The 16,669-nt window shown below is 40.9% G+C and overlaps 1 protein-coding gene across 4 annotated transcripts in view; it reads right to left on the bottom strand.

Annotated features, from left to right (window-relative positions):
* Positions 1-10,804: 10,804 nt before the first annotated feature.
* The window catches only part of UIMC1 (ubiquitin interaction motif containing 1), a 66,879-nt gene continuing 61,014 nt past the window's right edge, over positions 10,805-16,669 (bottom strand). For all 4 annotated transcript variants that reach the window (XM_072146239.1, XM_072146241.1, XM_072146237.1 and 1 more), the window contains exon 14: positions 10,805-11,290. In XM_072146239.1, the coding sequence (XP_072002340.1) occupies positions 11,107-11,290 (184 nt within the window). In that variant the 3' untranslated portion in view covers positions 10,805-11,106. The remainder of the gene's footprint in view (positions 11,291-16,669) is intronic.

Genomic DNA, 16,669 nt, shown 5'->3' with positions numbered 1-16,669 from the left:
ATGATGCGGCGGTGTAACCGCTGATGACGTCAAACCGCCGCATCATAGTAAGCGCCAGCGGGGAGATTGCATGGACACGCCTCCGCCGGCAAAAGAAGACAGCCGCAGCCAGGGATTGAGAGCCACCAACGAGGATCGGAAGCCGGCGCCTTGGATCGGGGGTGAGTATGGCCGGAAGGTGAGAAGTATTTAATGTGCTGAACTTCGGGAGCCGCCACCGGGTATCGGGAGCCGCCGCCGGTGGATCCGGGCACCGGAGGGTGAGTATTAAAATTTATTTTTTTTAATTGACTCGTGTATAAGCTGAAGTGAGGTTTTTCAGCACATTTTATGTGCTGAAAAACTCGGCTTAAACACGAGTATATATGGTATATCTTTTAAGGTAATTAACTCGTAATATTTAACAAATAAAAGTTACAGTTTAGCTTTGTATCTACTTCTTCCCACGCTTTAAACTTCCGTTATTTCTAAAAATATATAGAGATGCATTACCATCTGGTAATAATAACTCATAATATCAAAAACAAACTCGTAATATCTCCAGTTAAATAGTAAAACTTGAATTGAGTTCTGATTTTTAAAGGGGATTTTTTAAAATAACATTTTCATATAAAATGTCCTCAATACCATATTGGTGGAGTTCCACATCCCAACATCCTAATAGATTGTCTGTCTTTAACAGTTAATAACTGGAGAATAGAATAGGAAGTGGATAGCATCATAACGTAGTGCTCTTGTTTGAACTTTGCACCTTTTTTCTCCACATTTTACCAACCACTTGTTTTAATAAATATCTGAATACACACTAGTTCTTCCCATAAAATGAATGTAATGAGAAGGGGATAGCATCATAGCATGAGTGTGGTGCCCACGTTTCAGTTTTGCATCTTTACTCCCCACATTTAAACATTCCCTTTTTTCTAAAAATATCTGAATACAAAGTAGTTCACATTTATGCAACACAGGCTCTATTTATCCCTGATTGTAAAATGTATCAGTTTGCCAGCTCTTGATATTACCCCACATGTCCTTCTTCGCCTGACATAGAATTGCACTATAATCAGTGTCAGGAAATGGCAAAGACTATAAGTAATGCGCCGGTGCAGGGCAGTGATGCCCGGTATGGCTCACTCCCCTCTCTGCACACTTGACAAGGAGGTGTCGTAAGTCCAGGAACTGAAACTTTTTCAAGACTTTTTAAGTCAAATTTATAAAGCATAAAGTATTAGAGATGAGATCCATAGTGGTAGTGGCCGAGCTAAAACTGGCTGCTGCACATAAACATAAAGAATTATGCATCAATTCACAGTGGCTTAACCCGATGAGTTCTCAACAAGAGTTAATAAGAACAAGAATGTATACAAGAGATGCAGAAAGCTGAAATAAAATATAAAGATAGAAGTTTACAGATAGGAAAAGAAGACATGGTAGGAATTTATAGATTGAAGAGTATTCCCTCAAGGAGGTAAACCAGGGAAATTACTGAGTGGTAGAACGCCGGACATAGACAATAGACTACAACTAATGTTTTTCCTTCCTTAATGTCTGTCATGGATTTTTCTGTTCAAGCAGTCAAAATAGGGAAGGGAACAAATATTCAAATGTCAAATTTTAATGTTATGTGAACAGAAATTTGAAGTTTGAGAAAATTCACCAGTATTATCTGCTTCTGATTGATTTATAAGATACATGGATGAAATGGCTGATGTTTATTTTATATATATTATAGGGAGAGGGGCGAGTTTTTATAGATTTGTTGCTTGTAATGCCAGGTACCTGCTTTATAATACAGTAGATACCCCCTTTATGGAAAGGGATTGGCCCATGAGCCCTCTCTATTTACCCTTAATAACACTGTGCCATACAGGTATAACATCCATCTTTACAATCATTCTAGAAATAAAACCTTAAAATAAGCAATAAATATAGTTCACCAAACTGACAGCCTACAAGATGTTTGGCAAAGTCATGCAGAGAAAATGAGTGACTTATGTATGACTGCTATGCTCTATCTTAAGGTAGTAGCCCACTGGGGGCAGAATTCAAAGATCTTCATGTCCTACTGCAGACAAGGTTTAGCAGATAGTCTTCCTCATAACTATATAGAACCATGATGGTCATGCTCTTGAGAGATAGAAATATTTCTTTATATTTATTTCCCAGTTTTACATGTTATATTAATCGAAATAGGGCAAAAGGGGGGCATAAAAGGAGGAACATATTTATATATATATGGATAGATAGATAAATATCAAAAATTGGTGGCGCATCAACATGTAGCAAAAAAAGGAATTACTTTATTTCCAGAGTTCTATATTTCAGTTCTCTTTATATAGATAGATAGATTTTTTTTTTCTCTGTAGTGTTCATTTTAGGAATCCATAAGGTATACCAGGCCAGATGTTCCTGCAGTTACATCATTGACTACATCGAAGATACTCAGACAGCATTACTACTAATAATGTATTTGAGGTTCTCTAGCATAAAGAAGATGTATTAAGGGCCAAGCACTCAGAACAGGTTTCTATCAAATAGTACAGTTCTATCACTAGACAGTTAAAGGACACCTGTCATCAGGTCTCTGTAACTAAATTTGTCACTACTACCTGTTAGAGCTGCTCACCAGGATTCCATCCCAGCCTTTATCGAGTTAATTCATACACTAATCGTTCTAAAATCATAATTACCCAATTATGCAGATGAGTCTGAGTATATGGAGAAAGTGTCACCCCTCCCCTCTCCTCCCCCTGCTCATGTCTGTGTGTAATGTATAGTAAAGCTTTGCTAGCATTTGTGTAAGAGAGACACAGACATCAACTACACAAGTACCTGACATGCTGTGTTCTCCTATACACATGTGAAAGACACAGACATCAGCTACACAAGTACCTGACATGCTCTCTCCTCCTATACACATGTGAAAGACACAGCCATCACCTACACAAGTACCTAACATGTTCTCTTCTCCTATGCACATGTGAGAGACACAGACATCAGCTACACAAGTACCTGACATGCTGTGTTCTCCTATACACATGTGAGAGACACAGACATCAGCTACACAAGTACCTGACATGCTGTGTTCTCCTATACACATGTAAGAGACACAGACATCTGCTACACAAGTACCTGACATGCTGTATTCTCCTATACACATGTAAGAGACACAAACATCTGCTACACAAGTACCTGACATGCTGTGTTCTCATATACACATGTGAGAGACACAGACATCAGCTACACAAGTACCTGACATGCTGTGTTCTCATATACACATGTGTGAGACACAGAGATCATCTACACGAGTATCTGACATGTTGTGTTCTCCTATACAAAAGTAAGAGACAGACATCAGCTACACAAGTATCTGACATGCTGTGTTCTCCTATACAAAAGTAAGAGACACAGACATCAGCTACACAAGCACCTGACATGCTCTGTTCTCCTATACACATGTGAGAGACACAGGCATTAGCTACACAAGCACCATACTGGGGGTCATTTGCTAAGGGCCCGATTCACGTTTTCCCGTCGTGTTACCCAAATATTTCCGATTTGCGCCAATTTTCCCTGAATTGCCCCGGGATTTTGGTGCACGCGATCGGATTGTGGCGCATCGGTGCTGGCATGCACGCGACGGAAATCTGGGGGCGTGGTCGAATGAAAACCCGACGGATTCTGAAAAACCGCTGCATTAAAAAAAAATTAAAAATTGGTCGCACGCGCCATACTTACATGCACCAGGAAGAGATCAGTGAACTCCGACGCAACTTGGCGGACCTCGGCACAGCAGCAACACCTGGTGGACATCGGGCGCAGGACCTTCATGAATCGCCGGAAGACCCGAACGCTCGTCGGAGAAGCCGCCGCTGGACTGCGAATGGACCGGGTAAGTAAATGTGCCCCATTCTGTTCTCATATACATATGTGAGATTCACAGACATCAGCTACACAAGTACCTGACATGCTCTGTTCTCCTATACACATGTGAGAGACACAGATATCAACTACACAAGCAACTAACACGCTATGTTCTCCTATACACGTATGAGAGATAGACATTAGCTACACAAGTACCTAACATCCTGTATTCTCCTATACACATGGCTGCATCCTGGAGTAGTTGTATCTCTAATACTTGTACAGGCTGCAGGGGGTGTGGCAGCCAGCACGTCATTATACAGGCTGTCAGTCATGCACTGAGGGGGACTGGCTGTGCCTCACTCATAAATAAGAAGAATTGCTGAATAAGAAAATGGGTACTGGATTCATCTCAGGTCATTTGCATACAGTTTTGGGACCTAATTAGAACTTTACCGTTCTTGTTTACCCTGTCACTACCTGCCCTTCTCCAGGATTGCTGCTCTACTATGTTTATTGTAGGCATATAACATTGAATATTTTATATGTGTAATATTACTATTACAATTTGGCAAGCTCTGTGCAGCACTGCGTAATCTGTGTGCACTATATAAATAAAGGTATTATTATTATTTTATCTCCACTGTTTTCCTGGACAATGTTGATCTCATAGTACAGACCCTTGTGTTACAATTGCTTATATAAACTGTGTTGCTGAGACTGATGTGCACCTCACTTGATGTACCATAGTCCTGTATCTGCATCCTTCATGATCTCTATTTGACTTAAGGGCAGTGATTTTTCCTTGTTTCTTCCTCTTTTTTGTAAATTGTTCCAATTAAAATAAAGTTGAGGGAAAAAAAAAGATATACTAGAGAAATGCTTACAATAGACAAGAGAAATAATTTTTTTGGGAAGGTTGGATGTCCTATTAGCAGAGCAAAAAGTTATATTAGAATAAACAAAAATTATTAAAATACATTTTTGGTATGATGACAATTTGTAATTATGTTACTTATTAGTAATATGATTCGGAAAATCTTCTATTATTCTATAAACTTGTTTTTTATAGCAAAAAATGAATAAAATGTTTTAGAACAAAAAGCACACACATTTTCACTAACTATTAGATATTTTCTAAAAAAGAAAAAAATACTGCTTGGAATATTTTCTCACTTTTTTGACATTTCTCACCCACCATCCACTTAAAATTCTCTGCTAATTACACACTTTCTCCGTGAAAAGCAGTTCACATCACACAGTGACCAACTGGTCAAGGAAAATAACATTTCCAGAATAGTGTTCAGAGTGACAGATAATGTGTGGTTTGTCCTCTACAATAGGCACAGAGGGAATGAATATATTACATGAACTAAAAACACGGCTTTGTATAGTACAATCCATGTCAAATTAAACGTATCACTTTGTTTGGAAATGAATGTTTTGCATTTGTACAAATAGCTCAAAAACAATCACACTAGAGGCTTGTATTCTGCGCCATAGTTATGTTTACGAAAATGGAAATGGACCATAGAACAGGGAGCAGTGTTCCCAAAGAGCAGGTCCCGTGTTTTTCTCCTGCTGTTCCAATCCTGTTATAATTTGAAACAAATATGGAATTAAAAAAAAAAGATGCCTTGTATAAGCATTGCCAGAGATCATTAGACTAGAAGGAGGATTGTGGCCAGAGATGGAAACATGGAAAAGGGAAGCAGATGTTGCAGCCTTGGGTGAACCAGGGTTTAGATTAACACCACAATAAAATTTTGGACCCACAAACATCATCAGGAAGTGCTGAAGACCCAGCAATGAAAATGTAAGATGCCAGTTTCAAATATCCAACTCTATGAAGACATCATTGAGTCCCATTAGTTGTCAAGAGAAGATAACAAGACACCCAAGAATGAGACTTCTATCAATTAATGGAAACATGATGAGAAAAAAAGGACACCGCCCTAGAGAGAAATAAAAGTTCAAACACACACATTTCTAACCAATCAGATCAATCTTACAGACACTAAAATTGGTCTGAGTTGATCGTTTACATTTATAATCTGTCCGAATATGTCCATAAGTGGAGTTACCTTTTAAATGTCTCTAAATGCTTTCTTTATAATTAACTTTTCTTTAAAATCAACTTTTAAAATAATACTAAGGAGCCAGAAAGGCTTTGGGGGCATCACCAGAGCTCCTCAGTTCTCTGGCTGATACACTGTGCAGGACTAGGTCTCCCCCTCCCCTTTCATCCCTCAGCACTGCCCCCCTCCCTCTGCTGGATGTAATCTCACAGCAGAAGAGGAAACATCCCAGAGAAGGAAGGAGGCCATGGATAACACATATAAGAAGATTACCACCGTCACGGTGCCTGGATCAATGAGTAAGTGACCCTGGTTTATCATACTTGATTTTGACAGTAGATGTAATTTCTTCCCTGAGCTCAGTTTACCAGCTAGTATAGCTGGTGTGCCACAGCAAAAAGAAAGTATACCACGTGGTGGCATTGTAGCTAAGCCACTATTCAGTGGCAAGTCTGGAGATCTTTCCATTTACCTGTTCCATAAGGCTCCAGAGAATTACTTAAATGTCATTTCAAATCAATCTCTTCCCCTTTGTTTCCTCCGAATGGCAAGGACAAAATACATGAGAAAACACTAAAATTTTGCGTAGGCGAAAAGTGTTCTCCTAAAGAAATGTTCTGTCTGTTTAGATAGCAGCACGTCAGACTGTGCCTTCTTTCATTTGCAAAATATAGTACATGGGAGACTGTCATCTCATTATCTGGATCTCTCGCTTTGATGATCAGCCAAAAAAACTACATATACAAGGCTATAAAATCGTGGGCGACAATATGACATTTGTAAATGAGATAAGGAAAGTAATTGACAATTTCACAATCCATAGAATGAAGAGATGGAGCATTCCTCCTGTCACAAGAAACTTTCAATGGCCCCAGATGATTTTTTTTCCCTCTTTTCCAGAAATGAAGAGGCAGAGTGGTTAAGCTGATGACATATACTTTACCTGTTTGGTTAAGGAATTATATGGGTTATTAAAGATGCTGCATTTTTAAGAGGACCTGAGGGAGTTGCAGACGAAATGAGCCTTGATGCAGACAGACATGAGCTAAACACTTCTCCGACATTGCTTTCATCTGATTTGATATGAATATTTCAGACATCATTGCACATTTCAGTAGCTGTCATTTCACAGATGTCCCTGTAAACAGAGGCTGCAGAGAAATGCTTAGTAATATCCACTAAGCACAGTCACTTAGGCAGAGGAGCAGCAGTCTGTAGGCTCCAAAATGCAACACAAGTTAATAAGCCAGAGCTTAAAGGGAGAACGTCACTAAAAAGTAATTGTATTGTACATTTCAATCTTTAGCCACTGGATAGTGTGTTCAGTTCTGGGATGTCCGCAGGGACACGAGTAGAAGGGACTGAATATTGTAAATAACATGGGGACTGATCCAGCAGAAGACGCTGCTCATCATTTACAACCCAGGAGTGTCTTGTGTTGTCACGCTGACCTACACTCTGTACACACTATAGGAAATCTGTCAGCTCCTGGCCACATATACAATAAACATATGGCCTAGATGGTGAAGTGAATCACAAGCACATGATACATAGAGTAATGTACTATGAATGTAGAAAAACCATTTGATTTACATGGAAGATGGCATTCTGATGCACCATGGGCACAGCCACAAGGTCCAACGCACCATCTATTTCGGTACTAGGGCCCAGAGCCATGAGGGCTGGGCTGTCAGTATGGGCACTGGTGGACTGCTGGGACTTGGCCCCTGTTGGCGCTGCGGGAATAAATCATTTTTATATTTCAATTGATCAGGCATTTAGGGATTCAGGGATAACTAATTATTTTAAAGCGCCACGGGATATGATATAATTCTTTATAAAGTGCACACAGATTAAGCAGCCCTACACAGAGCCTGCAAAATCAGTCCCTGTCCCCTTGGGGCTCACAATCTATTAAACCTACCAGTATATTTTGGAGTGTGGGAGGAAACCGGAGGACCCGGAAGAAACCCACGCAAACAAGGAGAGAAGCTACAAACTCTTTGCAGATGTTGCCCTGGATGGGACTTGAACTCAGGACCCCAACTGCAAGGCTGTCAAAAACAAAAGGAGGGCTAAGGAGCAGTACTGTGTAAAAAGGAAAAAGATTGGTGCAGGTCTTCAGAAGAGGGTCCGACACCGATTTGTAAATCCAGGAGAAAGTAGCAATGAAGCAGCACTCCATAAAATAAAGTCCAGTGAGTTTATTCCACCTTAATGATGCAACGTTTCGTCTTTTCAATCAAGACATTCTCAAGCGGCTGGACTTTATTTTACGGAGTGCTGCTTCATTTCTAACTGCAAGTATGTAATGCTAACCACTGTTGGGCACCATGATGCCCATAATATAAGTATTACTAGTTATAATATGGGCATCATATTATAACTATAACTATTATATTATAACTATTACTATTTCTATTCTAGGTAATGGGGGCTGATTTGATCAGTTTTTTTTTAATCTAGGGGTCTGATTTTTTAATATCTGCAGGACAAATTGTACTTTCACTTTATATTTTGTTCATTGTACAGGGAACTCCAAATGTAGTAAATGCAAAAAACACACCATATTCACCATACAGCTTTTCCTGTAATTTCCCAATAACACATCCCCTATCATTGCGTTGATACCATCACAGAGACACAAATTTACACAGGTGTTATGTTTCAATTCTGAAAAAAAAAGTCTTAATTTTGCCGTACTTTGACACATAAGTCAAAGTACCGTATATACCGGCGTATAAGACTACTTTTGAAGACAGAAAAATCTTCTGTCTTCTCTGGGGTCGTCTTATACGCCGGTAATCGTCTTATACGGCGGGTCCCGGTGCATGGAGAGGGCTCACGGGCTGAGCCGGCAAGTCTTTGCTGCATATTGCTAGCACCGATCGCGGGTGTTTGCACAGCGATGGCTGCCGGCAGCCTCAAAAAGCTGCCGGCAGCCTCAAAAAGACATCGGGGTGCATACTCACCCTCCGTTGGCCCCGATGTCCGCGCGGATCGTCTTCCCCGCAGTCTTCTTTCTTCTGCTGGGCGCCGCCATGCTTTTCCCCGGGGCGGCGCCTAGTATGACGTCAGCAGCGGCGCGTCATACTAGGCGCCGTCCAGGGGAGAACAATGGTGGCGCCCGGCACGAAGTTAGTGAAGACAGAAGACGTGCGCCGAAGCCAGAAGAGGACCCACGTGGACATCGGGGGAGCAGCGCTGCAGGTCGGGGCCACCGGAGGGTGAGTATATAAGTTTATTATTTTCTATTAATGCTGGGCTGGCTGGATATTACTGGGGGCAGTGCTGTATACTACTGGGGGCAGTGCTGTATACTACTGGGGGTTGTGCTGTATACTACTGGGGGTTGTGCTGTATACTACTGGGGGTTGTGCTGTATACTACTGGGGGCTGTGCTGTATACTACTGGGGGCAGTGCTGTATACTACTGGGGGCAGTGCTGTATACTACTGGGGGCAGGGCTGTATACTACTGGGGGCAGGGCTGTATACTACTGGGGGCAGGGCTGTATACTACTGGAGGCAGGGCTGTATACTACTGGGGGCAGGGCTGTATACTACTGGGGGCTGGGCTGTATACTACTGGGGGCTGGGCTGTATACTACTGGGGGCAGTGCTGTATACTACTGGGGGCAGGGCTGTATACTACTGGGGGCAGGGCTGTATACTACTGGGGGCAGGGCTGTATACTACTGGGGGCTGGGCTGTATACTACTGGGGGCTGGGCTGTATACTACTGGGGGCTGTGCTGTATACTACTGGGGTCTGTGCTGTATACTACTGGGGTCTGTGCTGTATACTACTGGGGGCAGTGCTGTATACTACTGGGGGCTGTGCTGTATACTACTGGGGGCTGTGCTGTATACTACTGGGGGCTGTGCTGTATAATACTGGGGGCTGTGCTGTATACTACTGGGGGCTGTGCTGTATACTACTGGGGGCTGTGCTGTATAATACTGGGGGCTGTGCTGTATAATACTGGGGGCTGTGCTGTAATGGTAATGTTGTTGTATGCCTTATGTTTATGAGCGACAGTTTTCCTGCTATATACCTGCTTGTCATAAGAATTTACATTAAAAAAAGGACCATGTTAAATTCAAATCTGTTTTTTTTTAAATGTTTACCGGTGTTTTGTATGCGTTGGAAAAGGGGTAGTCTTATACGGCGAATATATCTTAAACTCTATATTTTAAACAGGAAAGTAGGGGGGTCGTCTTATACGCCGGAATATACAGTATGTCATTTTTTGTGCGACAAGCTGACATTTTCATTGATACCATTTTGGGGACTGTACAACCTTTGATCACTATTGGATTCCATTTTTATGTATTGTGAAATGGCGATTTAGACATCCAGGCACTACGTTTTGTTGCAGGGTTCACTGTTAGGAATAATCATTTCTATATTTTGATCGATAAGACATTTTGGGAAACCCAACATGTTTATGATTTTACATTTTTATTTCTATATGTGATCTAGGGAAAGTGAGGAGTATACTCGGCCTGAGTGTGCTGCTATATTATCAGCATGGCAATGATAAAAACAGCAATTATCAAGGGCAATAGCAAGACAAACAAATGTCCTCTATTGCTAGTAAGCATTTCTGTTAAGCTCTTTTATGTCATTGTACTAATGTTTGCTGTTTTTCTCACCTTACGTCCATCTATCCCTTCGGTGTCCACCATCCACGCTATCACTTCCATCGTTAAATATAGAGTCCATTTATAACCTGTTTATAAGTCGTTTGACCTGCTGGCCCTCACTTTTTGAAACAGCATAAAACTGCAACTCTCTTTATACTAACCCATCGTGTGTAATTGTACCATTGTAACCTCTGAATAAGTAACATATACACCCTGGTGAAAATAACTCTCTGGCATTTTATTATATTTCATCCACATTGAATAGAGTTTCACTGTGGACCATAAGGAAATAAAATAATTACCATAAATTATATATTTACAATTGCAGGCACTTTAACAGTTATTGTGTATTACAATGCCATACTATTCACTAACATCATTTAACTATTAAGAGACAAACAAATGAGGACATTGTGAAAAACTATGTTTTGTGTACTATGGTCAAAGGTTAAAAGAAACAGACTGTACATGTGTCAACATTTAATACTTGGTCCTGAATTGCAGAATGGCAAGCTGTAGTCACACCCGCCGTCTCCTTCCCTGCCGACTGGGTCTTCTACGGCTAGGATGGCGGCTGAACTGCTTCTTGAAGTCAACAAGGCAATCTGTGGCTTCAGAGATCGATACAAAAGATCTGATCGGAGAGTCGCTGAGGTTTAGTTGCTCAGAGCCAAAACTGTCATCATGTTCTTGACTGGGAGGGCTGGATGAAAGGGTGGAGGAAGGACAGGTTACACATTTTTCATATTTTTAGATTTAAGATGCTTTTTATAGTAACAAATAAAAGGATTATTCTGAACAAATCTAAAAGTATATTGCCTTTTCGAATACAACTGGATGGATCCATATGATGTTCTTGCTGCATTGAAAACCTACAACATACATAACTCAAACGACCCTTAGCCAACAGGACCTTTTTGCATTTGAATTTTTCATACCCCACCTTAAAAAATCCATAACTATTTTTATATTTCCATGCGAGCTACTACAGTATGGCAGTATATGGCGATTTTCCATTATCTATTACAATGTGCAAATTGTACATTGTCTTGTTTCACACCATTTATTGCAACCTAGAGTCTTTGTGTGACCAGAGGCTAACATAGCAACGCATTGCCGCTCCCCAATGACTTCACGGGGAGCAGCAATCCAAGCCAGTGGCGATTGCGGGGTTAACTAGCACCGATTGTGGGTGTTACCAGTGGGTGTTTGCTGCAATATGCAGCAAATGCTCACCGGCTATGGAAAGAGCTCAGTCGATTTGGCAAGCTCTTTGCAGCGCTGTGTAATCTGTGTGCGCTTTATAAATAAAGGAATGATTATTATTATTCTCCAAACACCCGCAGCTGACCCTATAGTCATGCCATGCGTCGTTAAAGGGTTCAGGACACAGCACTTGTTTTAGTTTTTCTCTGCTCAAATTCCATTATATAACTTTATTTCTATTCTGACATGGGCATATGAGGGCTTGTTTTTTTTCTGTAAGAAATTTGTTTTCCAATAGGTTAATCATTATGGTAAACATAGCATAATAATTCAAATTTATTAACTCTTTCCTACAGCGAACAAATTAAAACAGCCACTACAGATGTGATAAACCCTCCACACAAAATTGATATTATTATTTTATTTTTTTTTAACACAAAATATAAACATATCTAGGGAATGGGGGATTTTTATTTTTAATTATTTAAAAACTTACTCTGGGGATACCTTGATCCTTCATATAATATACTGCAGTACTTTTGTACTGCAATTTATTGTGTCTGTCAGTGGGACACGGAGGGAGCCCTGTTCTCTCTGTATCTCTCCTGCCACATTTAACATGAGAACTCTCCGATCGCAGGTGTTAGAGGCAGGTGTCAGCTATAATATATATGGGCGACACCCGCAGCTTCTGGCACCGGCTCCGTTCAGGCGCCAGAAGCCTGACGTAATAGTACTGCAAATTGCGGGAACGCTCCTCTCGCGATGCAGTACTATTACGTCAAATGTCAGTAAGGGGTTAAGTGGCTAAATTGCCCGCAAGGGAAGATCTCCCTGCAAGGCAGATGCAGCAGAGACCAGGTTTTATGTAACAGTCAGTCTCCAAGATCGTCCAAATGCGGGAAGTACCCACTTATTTCTTTTCTTCCTTTGTATTTATGAAGAGGCTGAAAAAATTTTATCAATGTGGACATTTAAATATTTTGTTACCCTATGCACAGGGCAGTTTGCATGGATGGCTATAACTTATTGACTAAAATCCGTCTGGGCAAGATTCAGTCAGTCAGCAACCTCTCTCTCCCAGCAGTCAGGGAGCTCAACCCCTTCAATCTCACAGCAGACAGTTCAGTGTGATACAGCTCAATCCTTCCCTCAGTCATGTTCCCCACTTGTAACAGTAAGATCACTGCCCAGTCTTTCCTGTATATCAGCATAATATGAGGCAAAGGGAATGGCATTATCTACTGACATTGCAGCTATGCAGTTTGAATGAAGAAAGGAGAAGCAGAGCTGTAATGCATACAGACAGACAGCAGAAAACAGTGCGTAGTTCTAGCGGAGGCCCAATAGATAAGAGGCTGCAATAATTGAAGGTCATTGCTTGTACATAAACAAAAGAAAACCAATTAGTATTCTTTGTTGTGATGTAAATTAGCAAATGTAAAAAATTCTATAGATTAGTACTAGTTTAACCCTTATTAAGAAAAAAAATTTTTTGTGCTCTCCCCCCCCCCTTACAGATAGCTCTGGTAGTTCACTATAAAAAAAAAGATGGGTCATCAAACCTCCATGTGTGCAAAACGTGTCTGGTTATTAAGGTGTTTAGGCACAATGCTGCTCTAGTATTGAATAATGATGAACCTTCCTGACAGAGGTGCATTTGTGCCTGAATGTTCAGGTCGGCTTTTGCAGTTCTGTTCTTCTTTAACCCCTTAACAACATGTTACGTATTAGTATGTAACACGTCGGCTGTCGCTGTATGGAAAGGACTCATGGACTGAGACCTCTCCATACAAGGTGGGTATTTACTGCATAATGGGTAAAACCCGCGATCAGTGCAAGCGCCACCTACACTCCCACTGACCTCATCAAGCAGTGGCCATCTGTTTCCATCACAACCCTGGGTCAAACAATTTGCATATTGTAATAGATGATGTGGAAAATGGCGATACATTGCCATACATGGAAGGGAGTCTGAGAAACATGTTCAGTATTGCCACATTGTAGAATGTCTGGTCTATCACAGTATAATAACGGTTATTCCCAGCATTTAATCCTGTAACAGAAAATAGCACCTGAAGTCGAATATGCCACTTATTTTCCATTTTGCATCATATAAAAAAAAGGTAATAACAAGTGTTCAAAGGGCGATCAGTCCTTAAAATGTTAGTATTGAAAATGTCATCTCATCTTGCAAAAAAGGACATGGAATATTGAATACGGTCACTATGAATTGCAATTTTTAGGTAGAAAACAAGCCCTCACACAGTTTTTTACATGGAAAAATAATAATTAAAAAAAAAAGTTGGTGGGGAGTAATAAATGGAAATGCCACGAAAAAGGGCCAGGTCGTTAAGGATGTGGCCTTTATTTTTTGCTCAGCCCCTGAGCCCTCTCCATTCACCCGCACATGACGTAGTATTACATCACATGTCGGTAAGGGGTTAATATAATATCAAGATTGTGTTTCTTAAAGTGACAGTCTAGAATTGAGACTGCATTTAAAAGTCTAATTTTTTACTGTAAATTTAACAGTGGATATCCTGCTCTGCTTAACCTTGAAGCACAATGCAATATTATATTAATCCTCTTTAATATGTCACCAGAATTATGTTTGTAGCTGCCACATTTCTGGAGATATGATTGTTTAAATTTTGACACTGTGATGTACACTCACCGGCCACTTTATAAGGTACACCTGTCCAACTGCTCGTTAACACTTAATTTCTAATCAGCCAATCACATGGCGGCAACTCAGTGCATTTAGGCATGTAGACATGGTCAAGACAATCTCCTGCAGTTCAAACCGAGCATCAGTATGGGGAAGAAAGGTGATTTGAGTGCCTTTGAACGTGGCATGGTTGTTGGTGCCAGAAGGGCTGGTCTGAGTATTTCAGAAACTGCTGATCTACTGGGATTTTCACGCACAACCATCTCTAGGGTTTACAGAGAATGGTCCGAAAAAGAAAAAACATCCAGTGAGCGGCAGTTCTGTGGGCGGAAATGCCTTGTTGATGCCAGAGGTCAGAGGAGAATGGGCAGACTGGTTTGAGCTGACAGTGACTCAAATCGCCACCCGTTACAACCAAGGTAGGCAGAAGAGCATCTCTCAACGCACAGTACGTCGGACTTTGAGGCTGATGGGCTACAGCAGCAGAAGACCACACCGGGTGCCACTCCTTTCAGCTAAGAACAGGAAACTAAAGCTACAATTTGCACAAGCTCATCGAAATTGGACAGTAGAAGATTGGAAAAACGTTGCCTGGTCTGATGAGTCTCGATTTCTGCTACGACATTCGGATGGTAGGGTCAGAATTTGGCGTCAACAACATGAAAGCATGGATCCATGCTGCCTTGTATCAACGGTTCAGGGTGGTGGTGGTGGTGTCATGGTGTGGGGAATATTTTCTTGCCACTCTTTGGGCCCCTTGGTACCAATTGAGCATCGTTGCAACGCCACAGCCTACCTGAGTATTGTTGCTGACCATGTCCATCCCTTTATGAGCACAATGTACCCTGTAACATCTGACGGCTACTTTCAGCAGGATAATGCACCATGTCATAAAGCTGGAATCGGATTTTCGTATAGGAGTTGTATCGCACACCTTAGGTTTTGTTGTTCAGGTGCTCTGGATAGGGTCCCAATCCCATTCAAACATCATAGTACGGAATCCAGTCACACTGATTATGAATTTGAATTTTTTATTTTGCACACAGTTAAATTTAAGTGACGTTTCGGTCAATCACTGACCTTCTTCAGACACTGTGAATGTTAAGGTGGGATAACATAAGTATTTATACATGACAGTGGGGAAGGAAACAAAGGGATATGTACAGTGGGCATATTAACATATTTACACAACAAGTATACATGATACATATACAGAGAAGGTCAGGATAATTCCTGTGACAGCAAGGGTAAATCATGTATCAATTAACATAATATATCAATTCATATGGTAATGGATGAGCAGGGAAACTTTGGGAATGCTATAAGATTCAATAGTAGAAGGCTTGACAGGGTAATCAAGTAGTAATGGTACCTGTAAAGGAAGCATAAGAATATAAAACAGTGCTTACCTCAGAAAGAGGATACCCTTCCAACACACTCACAAAATACAGAAACACGCCCTCGAGACCCAAAAGGTCCGCCCAAAGTCGCATACCTTTTGTCCATACCTATCACCCTTTCTCCTTTAAAGTCCATAAAATCATACGGAAACACTGGCCCATACTCCATAAAGGACACCCAAATATCCCAGAGTTCAACGAACCATTTCTACCCTGCTTCAAACGTCCCGATAACCTAAGAGACAGACTAGTTAAAGCTGACATAGGCTCGGGAATTAAATTACAAAAACAACTATTCCTGAAAACTCAGAAAAAAGGCACCTTCCCATGCCTTTCTTGTGCACAATGCAACAATGTACAAAAAGGCGAGACTTTTTCACACCCCCTTAACGGGAAAAATTATCCCATACATGATTTCTTCACATGTAACTCCGATTTTGTGATCTACATGATCAAATGCCCATGTGGCCTCGCATATGTCGGTGAGACCACATTACCCATCAAAGACAGAATTTCCAAACACAAATCTACCATCAGACTAAAGAACACTTTACTCCCAATACCAGCCCACTTCCTGGAAAAAAACCATTCTATTAACCAACTAAAATTCCAGGTTATCGAACAAATAGGGACCCCGAGACGCAGTGGGGACCGAGTATCAATTCTGAAAAAAAGAGAGTCGTTTTGGATTCACACACTACAAACGTTGTCACCTAAAGGAATGAATAGGGACTATAATATCCAAAGCTTCTGCTGATTTGTTATTAACATGAACAATTCTATTTTTGTTACAGAGACGCTGAAA

Source organism: Engystomops pustulosus, chromosome 4 (genome assembly GCF_040894005.1).
Source record: "Engystomops pustulosus chromosome 4, aEngPut4.maternal, whole genome shotgun sequence".
Lineage (NCBI taxonomy): Eukaryota > Metazoa > Chordata > Amphibia > Anura > Leptodactylidae > Engystomops > Engystomops pustulosus.
The sequence above is the reverse complement of the archived record's forward strand: the minus strand, read 5'-3'. Positions and strand labels throughout refer to the sequence as shown.